General features: G+C 34.6%; 1 protein-coding gene across 3 annotated transcripts; it reads left to right on the top strand.

Moving 5' to 3' along the window:
- The first annotated feature begins 87 nt into the window (after window positions 1–87).
- Window positions 88–23,725, top strand: LOC149899547 (FHIP family protein AGAP011705-like). Of its 3 annotated transcripts, none has more exons than XM_090113662.1 (16): window positions 88–372; window positions 1,293–1,461; window positions 2,761–2,942; window positions 14,764–14,833; window positions 15,166–15,250; window positions 15,484–15,592; window positions 15,965–16,125; window positions 16,942–17,078; window positions 17,418–17,504; window positions 19,393–19,581; window positions 20,247–20,594; window positions 20,938–21,433; window positions 21,683–21,858; window positions 22,297–22,435; window positions 22,719–22,820; window positions 23,120–23,725. In XM_090113662.1, exons 2-16 carry the CDS (start codon window positions 1,315–1,317, stop codon window positions 23,347–23,349), a joined length of 2,658 nt encoding a protein of 885 aa, XP_089969788.1. In that variant the 5' UTR covers window positions 88–372; window positions 1,293–1,314; the 3' UTR covers window positions 23,350–23,725. The 3 variants fall into 3 exon arrangements, with proteins under 3 accessions (XP_089969788.1, XP_089969789.1, XP_089969787.1); XM_090113663.1 differs by having other exon boundaries at window positions 88–384; window positions 19,414–19,581; window positions 23,120–23,724; XM_090113661.1 differs by having other exon boundaries at window positions 88–384; window positions 23,120–23,724.
- The last annotated feature ends 270 nt before the right edge of the window (window positions 23,726–23,995 follow it).

Here is a 23,995-nt window from a genome sequence, read left to right as displayed (position 1 = left end):
AACACTCATAAAATATAATCTGTGACATGCACTGTTAACAGTAATCTGTGTACTGTCATCACTCATCTCTCAATTCTCAAGTTTCATTTGTCAATATTGTCATAATATGTTCAAGAATAGATCCGATATCGTATGTATTTCCACAAATGCTCTAAGGCTTTACTTTACAATGACACGAAGATCTTGAGTTATTGGTGTTATATATTTAATAATTACAAAAAATAATCCATATGTTAATTGTGAAAACAAGAGATTAACAAAACTACCTTGGAGTGCTGGTGACATAAGTGTAGACTCAGAGTATTGCGTATCATGTAATTTCTGTGGTTTATTTTGTGGCTGTTGCTTCTATTCTTAACTGGACGGCACATCGTAAATCTAAATGTATGTGTATAAATCGATTTTTATGATATTTATTTAATATTCTATTCACAACTGTCAGTCTATAAATGTAAATGTTGGAAATCTAATGTCAAGGTTTTATACATTCGTTAACTATCTACAGGATAAAAACATAGACTGATGAGGAAAACCTTAGAATAACTCTTCTATGGTCATAAAATTGAATGAAGCGTTTTGTGATAGAAAATATATTTACAAGTATCACTAATAATAATTTTACAGTTATAAAATGATAAAGAAATTATGTGAATAACACTCAATGTTAGTTCACACAATTTCAAACTAATCATATGATGTACCTATAAAGATGGTGAAAGTTTGCATTCAACATAATATCAATGCAGATCGATTCAATATGCTTCAATGGGTCTGCTCAAATGATGACTATCTAATTTGTATAACTCGCATTTTCTTATGTAAGTGGTGTTACTAATTAAAGCTTTAATATACAACTGATTGTTAAATAACATTAATGAATATTCAATCGCCTTAAATTGATGTATGGATATCTATAATATCATGAATACATAAGAGGAGGTAACGGAAGGTCGTAATTAATTGTGCAAGATGTAATGAACCTTGTGTTCTATATGCTTATCAGCATCTAATTGCAAATTAGTTAGAGACTTCATTAGTGAGCGATAGTATATAGTTGTAGGTACATTTTATATTTTCTTTTGATTGTACTAGTGAACAATTTAATTTAGGTTTACTATGAATGTAAAACCTTGAGGTTATGATGAGAAAATTTACTTTTGTTTCAAATTGTCTCTACATATTGTTTAATTCAAAAAATCTATGTTTATATTTGTTATTTTAATTAATTGTATTTTTTGTAAAAAAAATCCATGTTAATACTTGTTATTTTTACATTTATGAATGACTTTTAGATGGACTAACTGTAATCACACAATGAGTTGGCTGCGAACCACATCAATGACGTTAGCAAGGCAGTTATCCCGGTCCCTGGACCCTCGGCATGATTACGAGCCCCAGGCCTGTTATAATTCATTCTGCAAACATTGGCAACAGGCTCTCGATATTATTGTTAAATCACAGGTATTTTTATATGTTTTTATTGTTATATGAATAATATTCATCCTTATTTTACAATGATTTAAAATTTAAATTATTTTTGTGTAATTGCAATCTGATCGAACTTGTTCTGTGAAAACTTGTAATATTATATGTTCACCTTTACATTCATTTTCCATACTTAGGGGGCATCCATAAATTACGTGAGTTGTTTTAGGGGGGGAGGGGGTCGAGTAAAATCTCATCTAACCTTACGTTGGGGAGAGGGGGGGTGTCGGCAAATATCACGCAATTTTTTTTTAATTGAAACAAAACAAATTATACTCTTTTGGTCCATTTAATCCAAATAACATGCTTAAGATTTTAATGTTACGGTTAAGATTTAAATATTCTATTATTAATTTATTACCTTGTTATAACACTAATTATAATTTTCAGCAATACATATTAATTACTATTTTAACTAGTCGTAAACAAAAGCACGAAGCAATTTTTTTTTAAATGACAAATAAACATAAGAAACCCACATTTTGAAACATCTCACGTGAGATGGGGGAATGGGGGAGGGGGTTTAATAAAATCTCATGACATCTCACCAGAGGGGGAGGGAGGGTCAAAAAATGGACAAAAACACCTCACGTAATTTATGGACGCTCCCTTATGAACATTTTGTTTGTAAACACAATTCAGTGTTTACAAATACAAATTATTATTTTGTAAACAAGTATGCAGCCAATAACTAAGCAAATTGTCCGCTCAAATATAATATCTGATAAAAAACATGTATGACAATATTAAGTGTAAAATATGATATCATCAGGTGGTGAAACCTTAATTATTGCGCCAATTTAACACAATTTTCAATATTATTATAACATACCAATTGAATAAATTATGATGTTACATATGTAATTTGTAAAATTAAATTGTAAAACTGACATGATTAAAAAGAGCAACTATGGAGTTTCTTGCCGATTCTTCTCCGTAGATACTGCTTTCCGAATTGGTGGTAAATGTTAAAAATATGTACCTATGATGTTTCAAAAGTGCTTCTAGAAGAAGTATAATTGGATAAATAAATGTTTGAGTTTGAGTTTGAATTATCTATACTAATATTATAAAGAGGAAAGGTTTGTATGTATGTGTGTATGTATGTATGTATGGATTTCACGCATAAACTACTGGACCGATTTTGATGAAATTTGGCACAGATAATCTTTAGACCCTGAGAAAGAACATAGGCTACTTTTTATTGCGAAATATGTACCACGGGCGAAGCCGGGGCGGACCGCTAGTATTATTATAAAAATATAATTATTCTAGCCGCAACACCTACATGACGATGTATTGGGGGTGGTAAATCACCTAGAGCAGTTGGCAACACTATTGGTGCTTGAAGCCAGAGCAAGGGAGATCAACCAGGCTAACTCCTCGTCATGTTTGGAGTACTTGCTGAGCGAAAACTTGTTGGATAAGTTGTACGAATGGGCTATATGCACGGGGAAGTAAGTAATTTTGTATTTATTTTTATTTGTAATTTCTAAATGTGTTTTTTATGTAAAGGAAGGTGTGATACACTAATTTTGAAGGTGTACAAAAATTTATTAACAGGTGTGAGTTTTTGAGTGACCTAGCTTGGTAAAAGCATGAGTTCACTGGAAACTAAGCAATACCAATCCAATCTTGTGGTAAATGTTATTATGACTTGCCATGCTATGAAAAAGTAATTAATTTTGAAAACTTAGGTAATTAAAGTATAATATTTAGTGTTGAGTATTAATTAGTACTCCTTTTAATTAAGTTTCAAATACGATTCTTTAACAATATTAACAGTATTTCACTGTAATTTTCTACTAAAAAATCGCGAGCATATGACGCAATTGCAATTTTAAGTCCATAATTATATAAATAAAAACATCATCATTATTCGTAAAAGTTAGCGGTATTTTCTGTATAAAGCAATGATGATAAAATAAAATACTTATATGTTTTTAACAAGAAAACTATACATTTTTGTGATAATATATTGAATCATCACACGCCTCTGTAGTGACATCATAACTTTCGTAATTTGTATGCACGAAAACCTGTTTTGTCTCGATGTTAAAGTATCATTCCATATATTGAACTGTTGCTTCAAAAATGTTTTAATTATTAACTTTTTTTTTCATATTCGTTTACAATAAATGAATTAATATAATTTACCTAGGTTATGTATTTATTTTTTTATCGCGGACTGTTTTATGCACTCGATTTCCAAAGATAAAGTTACAATACTAACCTTATATAGAGATGATTGAAGGTGAAAATATTGTGCTCAATGTTACTACATGCATGCACATCTGCTGTTCATTACAAATTGTTTGACTTTTTAATTGATAATAGTTTTCCCTTGCCCCATAATGGCTGGTTCACACTTTGATTAGTGCGAGTGCAGGTGATTAGTGCGAGTGCAGGTGTGTAGTGCGAGTAGTGTCCAATTCAACTGCGAGTGCAGGTGATTAGTGCGAGTGCAGGACAATGGTGAAATTCGCGACGCTACTCACTACGCTAAACACTAAACACTAAACACTCCTGTCCAGACGTGTTTAGGCAGGCACACTGCGAGTGAGGGGGAAGGGAGGGCGCGCGGGACGTGGCTACTCGCAGTCCACTCGCAAAAAAATAGAACACGCTTCTATTCACTTTACTACACAGCCTACTAAACACTCGCACTAAACAGTCGCTGTCCACACGTAGTACTACTCATCACCTGCACTCGCACTAATCAAAGTGTGAACCAGCCATAAGCTTCAACAAGTCGTTAGTTCCGTATGGTACTTATTAAATAAAAAAATCTACCCTCGTAATAAAATTGTTAACACCATACATTCGTCATCCCTTTGATGACGTCTGAAAAACCGTTCTACCCGTAAAACGAATTCGTTGTTCGCCTTTTTTTTATTAATATTTATTTACGCGCGATTGTGTGAACACTATTAAATAATCTAAAATATGTTTTTTTACAAATTTAACGCCTCGAAATTCCAAACTATTGAATCACTTGGAATTTTCAGTCCTCCATCTGACTGAACAATAATAAACAATGGATATCAAAACAATTTCTAACTGTTTCGCTTATCAGTTGTATAATTTCCGGCGTGACTCATTTGTCTTGTGGACTTGTTTCAATTATTGTCATCTGCCTCGTAATTAAGAATCGAATGGTATCAATTTGCTACCGATCTGCGCCTTGACCTAAATGTAGCATATTTGATATGGTCGTTTGTAAATTAAGAATTTGTATGTTTCATCTGTGGTTTTCTAGAAATGAATATAGGTATATTGTAGCGGTTCAAGGGTTGATGATAAATTATATTTAGACGCGAGTTATGTTATTTGTAAAACCCTTGATATGCTATAGCGGAAAAATGTTATATCCCGATAATAATAGGCAATGTTGACTTGAGTCTACACGAAAGCACCTATGCTCAATCGTGATAATATTATCGACGAAATATTAAATATTAATAAATATTAAGACGAAATATTAATTAATTAATTAATATTTTTATTCTGGTAATGTATTAAAAATCTTAAGATCTCTGTGGGTGAAAATAGCAACGAAATCGTAAAGGGTTTTAAACGGATTGTAACAATCGGAGGTACAAATTGTCCAGACAAATTGCTAAGTGCTAACCCTGGAAGGGGCCAACGGGCACGGACCACGGTCATTACCGCCTTGAGTAAAGGACATGACAATATAACCGCGGCTGTACACACTCGTCGAGAGCCTCTCGTCGAGAGACTCGGCCGAAAAGACTCTCGTCGAGAGCATGCCTGTACACACTCGTTCTAAACTTCTAACATCTGAACTGAAGACTTACACGAGAATGGACGTAGAAATAGCTGCTGCTATTTGTCTTTGTGCCGTGAGCTATTATAATTTTTTAAACATTTACTATAAAAAAAATTCTCAAACCATGGAGAAAAAGAATATGGTGGATGATTACTATGCACCGCAGTAGAAACAGGGAAATAAATATAAAAACTTCCTGAATAGTTAATGTATTTTATTGTATTTTTAAGGAATCAATAGAAACGCTTCTTTGTTTCAGAAGTACAATGGAAAATCAATTGGCTGAGTTGGTGGCAGAACCTTCTGGCCAATTTAAAATAAATCCATAAAAAATAAGTTCCATAAAAAAGGTTCTGTTTGATAGCACTCCAAAAACTATAATTCTCGTTCATTAGACCACATAGTGAAACACGTGCGTTCATAAATAACGTCAGCGAGCAACTAACTGAACAAGTGTGTACATGCTCGCTCTCGTTTTCCTCGCGAGACTCAACGAGACCCTTTGACTCGGGCGCAAAAAACCGACCAGTGACCGAGACAACCGAGGCGAGACACGAGAGTGCGAGACAAGACGAATGCACCGTGTATCGGTCAATTAGGGAAAGCTGGCATGTTCACAGTACTCACACTTATGCAATTTCACTTACAGTATGTTCAAAAATAAATGCGACTCTAGTTTCATTTTAGACTTGAATTGTAAATTGTCTGGATGGTATGGTGGAAGGCGCAATACACTATGTCCATGATCTTTGAGGATTGCATCAAGTAGGTAAAAATTGTGTATAGTTTGGCTTATTTTTTTTAATAATGTGATAACTCTGATTAATAATTAGTAATTTGATTTTTGAAAAAAAAAATGCCGATTTTAGTCAAAATTTATATTTTCTAACAAGATCCTTATCATCCAAATTTCCACCTTGGTGAGAAAAATTGACATTTCTAATGAAAATGAACAAAAAATTAAATGATTTTATTAAATACTGTAAAATAGTCTATAATTCTTCCATTTACTGTATCACAAAATTCTTCATAGATTTTTAGATATTCGTACTACACCAATTACATCACCCTGTATTTATAAACAATTGCAAAATATGACACATACATAGGCCGGGAGATACTGACACAAAATTTCGGGTCATTTGTAACAGAATGGCGGTTCTACAGAGGTCTTATTATGCAATGACTAAAAGAAAAATGATGGTCAGAACTCAGAACGCTGCAGCTGGTACCGTACCGCGCGTGGGCGTTAGTCGAACTCGTCGGATAAAATATAGCGAAAGTCAAACGATTTGTAACACAAAAATTTTAGAATTCACCGATAGCCCATAAAAAAGATGTAGGCGGTAGTGTCATGCCATACTTTTCCGGTGTAACTTACAGCCCCCCATACCGACGCGATGCGTTGATTAAAAAAAATAACAATTCAAACATTTGTACCAGGCTAACTTTTGCACAGGTAATCATCATCGTGCAGACATTTACGAAAATCGCCATGCCATACTTTTCGGACGATTCCAAATGGCCACAATACCGCCGAAAATCTGCAAAAAAAAATTTTTTTTCGCCAAACAATTTGTACCAGTATTGCATTTGGATTTTTGGAGACTATTTGATAAAATGTGACCATTATTATATTTGCCATACTTCTAGTAGGGGGAAAAAGTGCTGCCATACTTGAAAATTAATTTATTCGTCACGTTTCAAAAATACGACTGTACAATACGTAAAATAATTTTTTACAGTATGGGATCATTATATTCTGTTTGTTTGTATACAATTCTACCTAGAAAAAAATATCGCAGATTGCAAACATGGGGCGGATGATTGTAAGACTTAAGCCAAGACGTAAAAAAAAATGAAAAGAATTGGCGATTTGTACCAGTACGGCATTTTTGGAAAGTATATGATGCAACGTGACCATTATTATATTTGCCATACTTTTAATAGAGGGAAAAATTATTTATTTATTTATTTATTTATTTATTTAACAATTTAATATACCACACCAAGTAATATATTTTACAATTGTACAAAGACGATTAATATGGTAGGTACATTAGGCGGCCTTATCGCTTACTAGCGATCTCTTCCAGGCTGCCCAAGGTAAGGGATAAAGAAGAAATACATGTAACGCGGGTGGCTGATATAATACATAAAATAGTAATATAGATCATAGAAGATAGAATACATAAAATACAAAAATGAATAATAGGAAAGGATAAAATACATTATATTAAATAGAAGGATATGCTAAATTGGAGAGGTGCTTATATAAAAGAGATTTAAAAGATTTTATAGAGGAAGCTCGTCTAACATCCACAGGCAGAGAATTCCACAGTCTGATAGCGGTTACAACAAATGAGTTACCGAGGAAGGAAGTATGGTGAGAAGGAAATCTAAGGAGAAGGTTATCGGCGGAACGAAGAGTGTAGGAACCTGAATCTAAGAATTTAAATTGATTTTTGAGATAGGAGGGAGAATTGGGATTAAAGAGGATGGAATATAACAACTTCAATGCATTTGCATTCCGGCGAAGTCTAATAGGAAGCCACTTGAGTTTTTTGCGAAACTGGGAAACGTGGTCGTATTTGCGTAATCCGTAAACAAAACGAATGCAGAAATTTTGGAGACGCTCAAGTGTATTCAATTGCTCTTCACTAAGATCAGTGGTACAGGCGTCAGCGTAGTCAAGGAGAGGAAGGAGAAGGGATTTAGCTAACGTAATTTTGGTAGAAATCGGTAAGAAATGCCGTAAACGTCTCAAGGAACTTGCTGCAGCGTAAAGTTTACGACTTGTTTCCTTTAAGTGGTACGACCAAGACATGGTCGTGTCAAAGTGAACCCCTAGATTTTTGACATTACTTTTAAATTCGATTATGGAGCCATCTATATAAACTTTAGGCATGCATGCCCAGTCAATGCGCGAAATTAAATGGGAGCTACCAATTACAATAACTTGACTCTTGCTTGGGTTAATTTTTAGACCATACCTACGACTCCAAGTCGAAATTCTTTCCAAATCGGTATTAGTAGTTAAGAGTGCAGAGGATAAGTTTTCAAGGGTTGACTGGGTATATATCTGGAGATCGTCAGCATACATGTGATAGAGAGAAGATAAATTCTTGGTAATAGAATTTATAAATATAGCAAATAGGAGAGGGGACAAAACGCCACCTTGCGGAACACCTGCGACAACATCACACGAGGACGATGATTCGTCCTCCATTAATACATGCTGCCGGCGACCGTGTAAGTAACTATGAAACCAATCAACCACTGTAGGAGATATGTTAATAGAATGGAGCAGTTGTAACAGTATGTCGAAATCGACGGTGTTAAAGGCGTTACTAAAATCTAGGAGAGTAAGGACTGTCAACTGCTTCTTTTCCATTCCATTACGTATGTCGTCCGTGACTTTAACAAGTGCAGTAGTCGTACTATGACCTGGACGGAAACCGGATTGGAATGGACTGAGGATATTATTTTTATATAGGAAGGAACTAAGCTGTTGGTGAATAAGGCGTTCAAGGACTTTGGAGAGAAAAGGCAGAATGGAAATTGGACGGAAATCTGAAAAGGAAGCAGGATTAGTTTTCTTCGGGAGAGGAATAATTTTGGCATCTTTCCAAATGTCAGGAAATTTACTGGAAGAGATGGAAACGTTAAGGATGTGGGTTATGACGGGGGCGATTATGTCAAGGATGGGGACGATCATATTACGACTAACTGAGTCACTACCGACGGCGTTGGAAGAAATGGACAGGATATTCTTCTTAACACCACTAACAGTGAATTGATTAAAAAAGAACGGTGGGTGAGTAGGAGTTGCAGATGATGAAAGATATTGGAGCGTTGATCTTTTTTGATCAGGACAGACATGGGAAGATGATGCAAAATGCTTATTAAGCAATTCAATATTAATATTAGGTGGAATATTGTTTGATTGGGATTTACCAACTCCTAATGTCTTTAAAAATTTCCATATTTTACTTGTGTCGCCGTTCTCGACGGAATTATGGATATGGCGTCTTTGTGCATCTCTACACAAAGTATTGCAACGATTCCGGATATTTCTGTACTTCTCCCGTGCAAAATCGGTTTTAGCGGTTTTGAGTTTGGCTTTGGCATTGTTCTTTTTATTCATTAATGTTTTTAGTTCTGGAGTAAGCCAGGGCGCTGGAAGGTGCTTAACTTTTATACGCCTAATTGGGGCGTGCTTATCGTAAACCTGTAAAAGAAAGCTATTAAATAAGGCAATTTTGTCATTTATGGTACAGGCTTCATAAACCATATCCCAGTTGATATTTGCTGCATCGCTTAACAACTTTTCTAAATCGATACCACCAAAATTACGCCGCAGGATGTAGGTAGGCTTAAGTTTGGGAGGACGTAGATTGTAGGATAAATGGATGAGGTCGTGGTTAGAAAACGCATCGGCTGCACACTGACCGTAGCTAGATACTAAATTACGATTAGAAACTATCATAAGGTCCAGGAGTGAAGGATTGCAGTTGGGATTAAAATGTGTTGGGTTCAAGGGTAAGGTGTGAAGGTCGAAGGAATCAAGAAGAGAAAGTAACTTTTTGCTGCGGGAGTCATCCTTTAGCAAACAGGTATTAAAATCACCCATCAGTATAACGTGTTGGTAAAGGGGGACAAATTGGTCAAGGAGTTCTTGAAAGGAGGGAAAGTATTTAACGGACAACGAAGGACTATAAAATACTCCTAGAAGTATTTTAGTGTTGGATAGAAGGATTTCAATAAGGAGGTGCTCTGCTGCATCAGAAGGAGGGGGCTGAGTGCATGCGCTTATTAACGAGTACGGTATATGAGAGCGTAAGTATATCGCTACTCCTCCCCCGGTCCTGCCGATGCGGTCATTGCGGATGAGTTGGAAATTGGGAAGAGTGAAATTAGAGGAGGGGAGGGATGGCTTGAGCCAGGATTCGGAAATTAGGATAGCGTGAATATTATTGGAACTAAATGAGGAGAGCATATCAGGATAATGAGCCGGAATGCTTTGGGCGTTAATATGAACTACATTGAACGTTTTACTAGAGTTATGGAAAATGGTGGAAAGAGTAAAGTCTAAGGGAGGAGAGGAAGTGCTATGAAAGGAGTCACTATCAGACGAAGTTGAGGAATTATGGCTGCCAACGAAACTGTTACTAATGATAGACATAAAATAGACTAAATAAAAAAAGGCTGCGTATATAGATATTAATTAAATATCAACAATTAACTAAAATAAATTATATATGATACTTATATAAAGTAAAATTGAACCTATTTAAAATAATTCAAATAATACTGTATTATAGATATGAATATATGTATAATAAAAAATAATAATAATAATAATATACTAAATAATAAATATATATATGTATAGATAAAATATGAACAACAACAAATATAATGTTAAGATTTAAATCAAAAATACGGCCAATAAATTATTTTATCCCGTACCTTCGGCGCGCTAATTACTTATTATTATTAATTACACTTACACGTTACTACATTATTATATATTACACATAATTAATAGAATTAAATTAAAATACAAAGATATGTTTCACAAGTAAGAAGAAGATAAGTATAAGTAAAAATAAACATGAACAAAATTGAATCAATAGAATATTTTGTTTATGGATCGATTATTCACAATCTTCACAATCGACGGCTGAAGTTTATGGATGACAATTTGTACACATTCAACCTGGTAATACCGATGCGATGTACTATAGTCTATAGTAGGTGTAGTTATGTATGTTGTTTACAAGTTAAGTTGCAAAGTTAAGTATCGAGAACGGACTAACATTTTATCAAAGTGAATAATAGATACTATATACTGATTATAAAAATATTTGATACCTATAAAAAGATTAGTTTTGAACACAAAATCAGTTAAAACTAAGACAGTGAAACAGTGGCAAAATAAATAAAAAGAAAACCTAGTAAGGATAACCTTAAAAGTATCAAAGTGAAACATATTAATAATACAAGAAAAGATAATTCATTAAAAAGGAAAAGACAGAAGAAGGAGAGTGAAGAACCAGTTGCGTGAAAAAATAAATTACCTATGCAGATACTTTACTTATTTTTGGGTGGTGGTCGTTTTGTGCGTGCAATTTTGGTTGTCTTCTGAGCTGCTGCCGGTTCTGTAGTCTGCGACAGGACCTGGTGCTCTTGGACTGGAATAGCTTCAACATCCTCCATACATTCCACGCGGTGGCGGGAGCCGTCAGGAGCAATCACCAAGATTTGGCCACCCCTGGTCCAACACCTGGATACGCCGTGGCGCTTTCTGGCTGCCATAAAGATTTCGTGGCGTCTTTTCGTCAGGAATTCGGACAGTGTTATCCCCGACCCTTTCAGTTTGGCTTTTGAGGCCCAAACACTGTTCTTTACACCAAGGTCATTGAACTTAATGAGAATAGGCCTTGGCTTATCTTCTTTCGACACGCCGATTCTGTGACAACGGCTTACGTTATCAATTATCAGTTCCGATATGCCAAGGTGTTTGGAAAGAAGCGAAAGAATGGATGTCGGTTGCTCATTTTTGTCCTCGACTACACCGTGCAACAGAAGAAACTTGCGCCTGCTCTTCATCTCTTGTTCATCAGATATTTTCATGAGGAGATCCACTTGAGACTGCAATGACTGCAGTTGAGCCAAGACCAAAGAACGAAAAGCGGCGAACTCGGACCGTAACTGAGAAGGTGGATTTGCGGCTGGTGAAGAAGTTATATTTTGTAGATCCTTCTGGAAGTCTGTCATCCGCTTATTAAACATCTCTTCCATGTTTAAGATCGATTGCTTCATAGCTTCCATCATAAAAGTTTAGCTGTTAGTGTCCAGTGAAGTGCGCAAGTAATATTTTCGAAATAGAAAGGATATGCAGTGAAATAAAAAGGAGAATGTGACGCCGTAAGTACTGGGGCTATTTAGTACATAATATATACTAAAACGAGCTTATAACAATATAAAACTTTAAAATTTCGTACAGAGCTTTAAAAAAAACGTTTGAACTTTTTTGCGTCCTACCCGCGAAAAATTAGTGCCATACTGCTACAAATCGTTCAAACTACGAATAAAATCTTACAATAAGAAAAAAATCTTATACACATTCGCCACCTCCCACAGGTATGGCATTATCACATTTCTTTTTATAATCATTCAGGAGTTGTTGAAAAAAAAATGTAGGGTGGTACAAATCGTTTGGCGAGAAAAAAAATTCAAAAATTTCCAGATTTTCCGCGGTATGGCGACCATTTGGAATCGTCCGAAAAGTATGGCATGGCGATTTTAGTAAATGGCTGCACGACGATGGTTACCTGTGCAAAAGTGAGCCCGGTACAAATGGTTGAATTTTTTTTTTAAATCAACGCATTCACGTCGGTATGGCGGACTGTAAGTCACATCGTAACTGTATGGCATGACACTACCGCCTACCTACATCTTTTTTAAGGGCTATCGGTAAATTCTAAAATTTTTGTGTTACAAATCGTTGGACTTTCGCTATTTATCCGACGAGTGTGACTAACGCCCACGCGACTAGTCCGCCGGTACCAGCGTTCTGACCATCATTTTTCTTTTTGTCATTGCGTACTAAGACCCCTCTAGACCGCCATCCTGTTACAAATGACCCGAAATTTTGTGTCAGTATCTCCCGGCCTAACATGTGCAATGTGTAAATGTGTTGACGTTCCAGCTCTTCTTAATATACCTATACATACTCGTTCTCGGCCTGTCTCGGTGTGTCTCGGCGAGTGTGTACAGCCGGCATAATAGACTAACTGTGCCCTGCGGGCGAACCTGCGGGCAAACCATGTTAATATTTATATAGCTTATGTTTTATTCTTGTACATAGGCTACATAACCAATCAACATATTGTGAAATATGTTCAGTGGTTTTCGCGTGAAAAAACAACAAACATACATGCGTACTAACTTTCGCGTTACCTTTATAATATTAGCATGACATACCTATCACGTATTAGTTAGGATTGTTAACACAGACTACATAATAATATTTACTACTAACTATATTATGTCTACATCGTGATTCACATATTATTAATACATGCGATAGGCGTGATACATTAATTTCAATGTGAATCGAATAAAACATCGTATAATTTTAACGTAATAATGTAATATAAAGTTTGTATATTATTATTTCATTTAGATAAGGTATATAATTTAGTAATTCTTGTTTTCATATTTTGCAACCTATAATTGATTAACAATATATTTTTTCATATCATACTAATTGCTTTTTAGGGTTCCGTAGCCAAAATGGCAAAAACGGAACCCTTATAGTTTCGTCATGTCCGTCTGTCCGTCTGTCCGTCTGTCCGTCTGTCACAGCCGATTTACTCGGAAACTATAAGTACTACAGTGATGAAATTTGATGGGAATATGTGTTGTATGAACCGCTACAAAAATATGACACTAAATAGTAAAAAAAAGAATTGGGGGTGGGGCCCCCCATACATGTAACTGAGGGATGAAATTTTTTTTTTCGATGTACATACCCGTGTGGGGTATCAATGGAAAGGTCTTTTAAAATGATATAAAGTTTTCTAAAAAACATTTTTCTTAAAGTGAACGGTTTTTGAGATATCAGCTCTCAAAGTCGTAAAAAGTATGTCCCCCCCCCTCTATTTTTATAACTACGGGGTATAAAATTCTAAAAAAAATAGAGGTGATGCATGCTAATTAACTCTTTCAACGATTTTTGGTTTGATCAAAGTATCTCTTATAGTTTTTGAGATAGGTTGATTTAACTGTAATTTATTATATTTGCTGCTACGGAACCCTTTGTGCGCGAGCCCGACTCGCACTTGGCCGGTTTTTTATATTATTAACGTTTAAAATGAATATTGTATTATTGTATGAATATATTGTAAATGCCAATATGTTATTACGTGAGTAGAGACTATGAACTAATAGATATGTACAATTAAACTATTGCAAAAACCGCGTGCCAATTATAATCACACAATGACCGTTCCAGAAAATAATCAGTTTAATCAAAAGATAATTTCAACAAGTGATAACTTATAAAAGTGCAAAGCAAACAGAATTATATTAATACGATTTATTAACTTTATTCATTTATTAATCGATTCGATTCGATTTATTAATTTTACTGTTGTTGTAATGGTAAAGAATTAATTCAATAGTTTCATTTAAATAAAAGTGCCACTTTATAAAACAGGGTCGTTGAACTGACTAATAAAAAGGCTTTCACACAAAATATATTTGTTATTTCTGTAGAGAAATAATCACAAAATATTTTGGTCCTTCGAGAATCTAACAAAATTTCATTTACAATACAAACATTTAAACCACTAGAGATTGTCTACTTTTGTTTTGTAAATAATATTCAATTGAGCTCAAGCAAAACATTTACTGACTACTGAAAAGTAATTAAACACTTGAATCATAAAGATGATCTCATGACGTATTTGTTACAGATACGAGAATGCCGTGAGATTGGAACAATTGAGGTTATTTGGACATCTTATCAGTCATTATAGTACACAGGTATTGATGTCGCTTATTTAGAAAATTACTCAATATAGTTTTAATTTATTAATGTTTTTGTTTACCAATACTTTTCCAGTATAATTAACTTTATATTGCTTTTGTGGCTTATGCCGTTCAAAGTTTTAGCTGTTTTTAAATAAGTACAGTTTTAAAATGGATATATTAATTATTGTATTATAATTTACCATGGGTAATTATTTATCATATTATCATTAAAAATTTAGAAAATTATGTATATTCATCACCAAGGTGCTGGAACTCACCAACATTTTAAAAGTAGATATAAAATATATTTATCCATAATAATGATATGCAATTAAATATTTCAGGTGATAGCAGCGGAACCTTTCTTACGACCGTTATTAAAGTTACTGAGTAGCTTTCGTAACCAATTGCCTCCGCCTAACGTCGAGTGTAAGTATTTTTTAAATACCATCTAATACTCTTAATGCATTATTTTTATCATTGAAAAAAAAAACCGCGAAAAGATTATAGTTAAAACTTTTTTTTCATAAATGTGAAATTCCATTCTTTTGTGTGCCATATTTATCGTTTCGTCATTTGTTGACCTGCTTTGTCTAACTAGGACTCCTATATTTTTCTGGTCTATGCCGTAATTGTAAAATATTTTTGTAATTTGGTTACAGCTCAACTAGTGTCAGTGCTCAATCAACTATGTGTGACGTTGATGCAGAATATAAAATTCATAGATCTTTTCTTTTTGATGACGCACACGCAGAATGGATCGAAACCCGAGTGAGTATAATTTCGATTATATAGCGAATATTTCTCTGTTTTCGTTTTTTTTTTGAAGTGAAAACTTCTTTAGTGGCGTTGAGCACTTTTTCTGTAATGGGTATAAAATCTTAAACTCGCGTCACGTCATGTGACCTGATCGACAAAGCGTAAGACGGATACCATTCCAAAATATCAAACGTGCTCAACGTTAATAATCAAGTTTTCACTTCTGCCGGCACTCCCGGACTGCAACCCGTCTTTTTTTCATAATTTCCGTGTCCGATAATTTTCTAACGCTTTTTTTATTAAATTTTTTTGATAAATTAGCGTTCGAATTTCGTTTCTATTTTATAAAAAATAAATTATAAAATATTTAAAAATCATTCGCAGGTTCATAATAGGACGGCTGTTACTATCGTCCGTGCACAGAGAGGGCCCGACGGGCGCCGCGGCTCGCGACGCGTTCCTGCTGTGCGCCAAGATGTCCGCGCGCTGTTGCCAGCTCGCCGCCTGCCTGCGGGCCGGCAACGCCTGCCCCATACTCGCCACCGGTGAGCAACACCTACAGCGATAATTCCTTGTACAAATATAAATTTGCGAGCATTGAGATAATATTACTACGTATGGAGGAGACACCACGAACAAAATCTGTGCGCCATTTTTTTGCTCTAAGTTTTAAAAATTATTATCTAGTTATGTACTTACCGATGAAAAGTTATGTTAGTCACTTTTCCTTATTTTATTTGTGCAATATCGTAACACACACGAAGACATATTTGATGCGTTTCACTTTAAAACAAATAAAAAATGAGCGTGCAGTTAAGCCATATGGCTTATGTTGAGCGGAACATAAGTGATGTAGGCAGTGTCGTCTCCATATGTATATTTCAATGTTTGCGAGTCGCCATCGATGTCTACGCCTTCACTATACCGACATACGGATGTTACCGCTGGCGCGCTTAGCGGAAATAATTACGAAAGCAACTTGAACATGTGTTTTTTAATTTGTTGAGATATCTTAACGATTTTGGTGTCAAATGAAAGATCTTGGTTTAAAACCATTTTATTTGTTTGAATCATGTAGATCGGACAGTGTGTTTAGGAGATAATCAGCAGTTTGTAATGCGAAAATACTATGTATTATGTATATTATATTGATTTTAGTTAGTATCGACACTTAAAAAATCTTTTTACACCATAAACCATAATACACCACAAGGCTGTTATTATTTACAAAACTATTACTAAAAATATTATTCATAACAACATTTATAAATTTATAACATTATTCAGTTTAAATCTAAACTGTTATTGAAAATTCTCAAATATAATTGCATATTCAATTTAATCCGTAAAAATTTTTCCAGGTCTAAGCGGTCTATATTCCCTTCTCCCTCGCACGCTTGGCGATAACATTCACCGTCTCACTCCTGATGACGTCAACAAAGTGCACAAACTGACGCTGTTCATTGATTCGCTGGAATTCTGTAATGCGGTCGCGCAAGTATGTAGAATTTTTGTATTATGGTTAAAGATTAGATGTTCTTCTTTTTAACTGATCATTTTTTTGCTGTTTAGTGCTATAATTGCGATCAACAAACTCCAATAAAAATATGATATCCTTAAGTTTTGTGTTTTACCTTACCTATAGAACTTGGTTAAACTATGCTAAATCGTTTTAACAATTATCTATTCGGAGTTATTTTACTACAGTATTTAACTCTACATTTTATATGTATTAAAATATCATGCGAAATTCGCATAGTATTTTAATATTCGCGATTCTATACTCATTACACGCCAGAAAAAAAGGATTATAAATTAATGTTATCATTTCTTCTAGGTCGCAGACCCATCCATTAAAACGCAACTCCTAGATTTGCTTTACCAAGGTTTCCTCGTACCGGTAATGGGTCCCGCTCTTTTACAGGTAAATTTTTATATTGTCATTGAGGGGAATGAATTCGTGTTGCTTTTTTATAGCTAAGCAATTTATATCAAAAGTATATTGATTCATTTTCTATATTTTTTTAATATGTATACGCATTGACTTATTTTCTATACTTTTTTTAATACGCATTGTCTTAAATATACATTTATAAAGAACTATTCTAATACTGTAAAATTTTTTCTCAAAATGATTGACGTAAACATGTTTAACTGATTTTGAAAAATATTCACAAATAACATTTTATTCCCCATTGCACTATGAAAAGCGTAAATTTTTTGCTCAGCTCTTCATTTACTTATTTTTCTATCTACCCTCGTTTCGGTATGTTTTCTCTACATATTAAAACTAACCGAAAGAGATCATTGCTATTATTTTCTTGTCATAAATATAATATGTTATTATTATTTATGTATAATATTTGTATGAAGTATGTCGCATTGTGGACATCATTCGCTTTCGTGGTTACGCGGTGGACTGGTTGTGTCATTTGGAGACGGTTTAGTGATCGTGTGTTATTAACCCTTACATTTAGGTATATTGATGCATTTTCGAATTAAAACTATTTTTTTTTATAAACTATAACTTCTTTTTGAAGTGTTTCTGAGCCGTCTTTCCTTTTTTGACTACAGAAAATAATAATTTGATATTTAGTTTTATACAATTCAAATGTTTTAAAAATGAGAAATTTTTAAAGTATAGAAAAAGTTCGATCACGAGGCGGGATTCGAACCCGCTCTGGTGGGATCATGGGTGGCCGAGTTGTCAGGCGTCACCCCGTAAAGACGCGGGTTCGAATGTCGCCTCGTACTTTTTCTATTCTTTAAAAATTTCTTAAATATACTAATTTACCATAACGTATATCTGCCTCTTTTTAACTTGAAGCATTTTATAATTGAATCCCGTTCTAACGTATAGATAATGCATCAGTATACTAATACATCCTAACATTTAAACACGGACATGTTTCATACTTTTGTCATTTCCATTTAAACATATGAAATCATGTTTTCTTGATGATCATTACGTAAAAAAAAACTAAGCATGAACTGCTTAGTTCATTTATGTTCTGTCTCATTCTTTCTTGTTGGATTAGTTAAAGAAAGTAAGAAACAGAACATTGATGAGTCTAACCATGGTATATTAAATTTATTCCATGCATTCTTTTTAATGATCATCCATACAGTTTTTTATTTCATGCTAACATTTGTGTTTTAATGCTATTCATAAAATTAACGTCGCTTTGTTTTTGTATTTGTCTATCATTAAACACATTAATTGAAGTCATGTTTTTTTTAGTTTTTATTGTGTAATTTACATCTTGTAACTAAATGACCCTTTTATTTGAAAATTCTTTTAGTGACATTCCGTTCAGACCCTATTTTTTATCATTATGAGGGTTGAAAATTTAAATGTATGCTGATTTTTGACAGTCAAGTAGACTGGTTAATAAAACTACTAAATTCATCATGTAATATTAAGACACTTGATTCGAAGATTATTTTGAATGGATATTGATTCCTTTCAATCTTCATATTGATTTATTTCACTTGATATAGTATTGGTAACTTTAATTATCAATAAATTAACAATGACGCGAAATATATTATTTTCCATTAGCAGTATATAACTAATCATGAGCAGTTTATATGAAAGAGAATAACCAATAACTTGAGCTCTATTGTTATACAGAAAAGCACAAAGGAATGGCGTTTTTCATTTTGAAATTTAACTTTGCGACATACAAATATGTCCTTTACCAGCATAGACCGTTATAAATGTTACCCATACTATATCAAAACGCGATCACTCAGCCGTCGTATTATAAGCCAGCAAAACCGACGTAACACGGAACGCACCACGGTCGTAGACGAAAGACCGCTCATTGCAGGCGGGAGGCGCGGAACAAACGGCTGCTACTGCTTACTTCGAGCTCGTGTTGAGATGTATCACTACGGGGGGACTGTTACGAGTCGTCCTGCATTTTCTCTTCACCTGTGAATATGATGGGGTCAAGGTCATTGATGTTCTGCTGGCAAGGCTGGAAGGCAGTTCCCAGGTTAGTATATTAGGTAAGGGGAGGGTAGTTCGCAAATCAGTGGCTGTTGCAGCTTACTTCGAGCTCGTGTTGAGATGTATCACCACGGGGGGACTGTTACGTGTCGTCCTACATTTCCTCTTCACCTGTGAATATGATGGGGTGAAGGTCATTGATGTGCTTCTGTCAAGATTGGAAGGCAGTTCTCAGGTTCGTATATTGGGAAAGAAAAGGCTAGTTCACAAGTATATGGTTGCTACTGCTTACGTCGAACTAGTGTTGCTCTGCAGCATAGCAACTTCAGAGATAAGTGATCAATTCTTATTCGATATTAATTATGGTATACCTAACGCATGTTTGCTCGCAGATTATAATTGATTCTTCGTAGTAGATATTCGTTTATTTTTCAATACTATAAATATGAAATCCATGCACCGTAAAATATATTTCCTCATCAGAAGAATAAATAGTTTTCAAAAAGAATTCAATACAAAAATAAGTCTTCGTTTCCAACCTATATTCTATTTTTTTCTGAAAATCAGAGAGTTCATCTTTTGAATGGATTTTTTTTTCAATACAAAATTATTAATATTAGGAAATGCAATTCTAAAAAAAAACAGTTATTGAAACATTACAAACCATAATAATAAATATTTTCAACAACACCACTTTTTCAACGTTCACAGCTGTCCCTAGTAACCCTATCACTCATGGAGACCCTCATCGACCTGAACTGCGAGGACGTGATGATCGAGTTAATATTCAAGTATCTCCTCAACGGCCACCACTTAATATCGCACAAGCACAAACTAGCCGACCCGGAGAACTTTCGAGAAGCGGCCATAGCGTTTCTAGACTTGCAACCCAAGTGTTGTGAAAGACCATTGGCTTGTACAAGACAGTGGGTTGATGATATGGCTCTAAGTGGGAAAAGGGTGCTCGATTTGAGGCCAGGGGAAGAGAACAGGGTTAACGGCATGCACGGGGATATCGCGATGAACAATCTAGTCCAGGAAGTTTGCTTTGATTATGGGGTAAGTTTAGTGTCCTAGACACTGTTTAATGTGAAAATTAATTGAATGAATTGACTCTGTGATATTTTTGTCCCGTTTTTACAATGTGCTTAGGTTTAACATTGTCTAGCTATCATTTTGACTTGGAGATTGAATTAGATCTGAATAGTTATCGATATTACAACTTGCAATAAATTGTTTGCTACTACGAAACTAAATAAGTCTTATGTTTTCTTCATTTATGAAGTTTATTTGCAGTAATGTTTCAGTTAGATTAAAATACCTATTCTTTCAAGTTCTATTTTACTCAAATCCCAGTATTTCTTGAAATTGTTACACACATTTTGTCATTTTGTATTTACAGAACCCAAACGAAACTCTAATAGGCAATTACCACGCATACCTCAGCGACAGTCGCGTAGAAATAGTCACACGAACGATCGCCTGCTCCAACTGGAGCACTAAATATGTCACCATAGCAAAACGGGAACCGAACAACAACACAAAAGACAAGGAAATAGAAATAACACCGACAGAAGATAGCCTAGTGTCTATATGTACTAGTGGCTACGAAACCTTAAAGACCAGTGATACGTCAGAAAAGGAGCACAGTTTAAACTCCCTTGTGGAAGAAAAGGAAGAAAAAGAAATAGGCCTAGAAAAGGAGGAAGGAATTAAAGAACATGATAGTCTTACTTCCTTTGGGGAAAGCAGTGGTTATGATAGCTTCAAGTATAGAGAGGAGTGCGAGGGATTTGCGGAGGATTCGTTCAGGAAGAGCTTCGAAAAGGGGGGAGATGATGGGAGCGATTGTGAGGTGCCGGTTAGGAGTTGGAGGATCAATGTGGAAACTATTATTGGTATGTTTTTTGTGAAGTTAAATATTTTAAAATTTCTTTAATGTCGCCGTTGTTGTTTGAATTAATAACTTGATTTTTCTTATTGCCACTTATAAATTATAATAATAAATATACATATATTCTTCTAGATTTGGATTAATAGCAATAAAAAAACATACTTGAACTTATTATGACATCTTCATAATATAATGATGAAGCCTTTAATTAATAAATGACTAAACGCAAATAAATATATATATTTTGTTCCAGGTCCCTTACTAGCTCAACTGCTGAAGAAAGTATCGCTTCTACTGGAATCAGACGTAGCGACAAACTGTCGAGTGACGAGCGTGATATACAGGCTGTGTTCGTTCCCAGCTCCACTGCTGGTATCTCTTTTACTGTGCCCCGCCTTTATCCTGCCCAATCTGCCTACTTTATATCAGGTATGTTTACTAGCTTGGGTATAGCTTTTACTGTGTATTAAGCCTGGTGGAAAATTTTATTACTGGATATTTTTCTAACGTGTTGTTTTATGTTACTAAATTTTGTTTTTCTACATCTTGTTTAATAGTTTAAATATAGCTACACTTGTACTAGTGTCAAATGAACTGAAGTACATTCGCACACACTCGCCTTTGACATCCGGTTATGTTGGTACAGTTGTTCCGGTTATGTTGGTTTTGAAATTATAAAATATTAAAGATTTAACGGATTTTAAACGCGATTTATTCATTATATTATTTTCCCGACGTTTCGCACACTTTACAGCGAGCGCGGTCACGGGGAGACATGCACGCTATCTAATCAAAATTTCTGTATGTATAATACTCGCGTATAATCAAACACTAGAAAATACTTTACAACTATATTATCTTTTCTAGATCCTCAATAAACTTCGAGAAGAAATAGACGAATTATTAGAGGGAATGGACAATATCCCCGAGCTAGTGGACATGGCCCGCGTGTTCCTCATACAGCGAGAGATGGCGCTAGTGCGGCGGGCGCTTAGCAACGACGATAGTGAGTGTTTGTGTTACATAGTTAATTATGTAGGTTACATGTGACAAATAGACGAATTGTTGGAAGGAATGGACAATATCGATTCGACAGAATTATAAGATTTCAGGGTGTTTGCTCATTTTAAAACGGGGAAAAGACGAGAATATTTCGTGTGAAAAGACTACTATTTAAAAACACTGAACTTAAATTCAATATACATTAAAATTGTCATATATCATTGCAAGTTACGTTGAAAATTGAAATTGGGAATTATATGAACATAATTATAAATTATCTTCAACAGATAAAGCGCAAAAAGCTCAAACGGACACGTTCCAAAGAACGGAGTCGAAGCGCCGAAGTCTCTCGTCCAGTTTTTCAAACATGTTCGGTAGAAAAGTACCACGTAAGTAGCGTTTAAATTTGCATTCATCATTTTTTTTATTTAATAATATAACATGGCTTTCATCAGCATCAGCATTAAATTCCATCTAAATATTTACTAGTTTTCATTCAGAACGGCTAAAAAGCAGTCACATAACCTATAAATAATTATAAAATGAAACTGAGCTTGAGATTTAAACTTTTAGAATCAACTAGACACTTAAAAAACATAATCCTAATACTCTACTAGATTACAAATAAAGTCTTATAAAAATGTATATAGAAAAGGTCCAATATTATATTTTTTACCAAATATTTCAGCATCCTCACCACAAGCCAGTATGAACTACACGCCCCTACACACACAAAAGCGGCCCGCGTTCACACAAGAGTCATATTGGAATCAATCGATCAAACTCCGCGCCATACTAAACGCAGTGATACTCGACGAGTGGCTCAAGGAATTATCGTCCTTATGTCAAGAGCAGGCTCTCAGACTGTCTGCGGAGTACTATGAAGATGAAAGCTTTATACGAACGTTGGCTTTATGACTAAAGGTCAAAGCCTCGCAGGGCAAAGTCAAGAAAAAAGTTGTTTTCTTCGAACCGTCCGTTGATACGTCGGTGTAATGCGAGGTTTTAAAATTTAGAAGTGAATTATATACAGGAATGTGCAATATGCATAAGTCTTTGTAACAAACGAGGGGAAAAGAGTTTACAATAGCTAATAAAGTTGATTTTAATTTCATGTTGATATAAAAAAGGTCCCTCTATAGTCCTGTAAAGGACTCTATAACATTATGGAAGTATATGATTTTTTCAAGAAGCTTATATCTAATACACTGGAGATTTCAGTATGAACATTAACTTGTAACAAGAAAATATGACCTTGAATGACGCCTGTATGTTTTTATCCCTTTCACACCCACTTGCCAAGTTAGGTGTGAAAGGGATCCAGTGTATTAGATATAAGCTTCTTGGATTTTTTTATCATTTCTTGAATGAAATGACAAAAGAATCATTTAAGATACGCAATTCTATGATAATTTCTTTCTAGTAAGGAAAATACTAAGAAAATTTGTGTCAATTTCTACGAACGAAAAAAAAACGATTTTATGTTACAGTAACCCAGTGTTGTCAGTCACAATTTTTAATACCTGTTTTTTTGTACCGTGTTTGTACATTAATTGTATAAAAT

This window comes from Colias eurytheme, chromosome 20 (assembly GCF_061535395.1).
Source record: "Colias eurytheme isolate Ceu_HAF_F1 chromosome 20, ilColEury1 Martin Lab GWU primary, whole genome shotgun sequence".
NCBI classification, from domain to species: Eukaryota; Metazoa; Arthropoda; class Insecta; order Lepidoptera; family Pieridae; genus Colias; species Colias eurytheme.
Note: the sequence above shows the minus strand (reverse complement) of the source record. Positions and strands in the feature narration are given on the sequence as shown.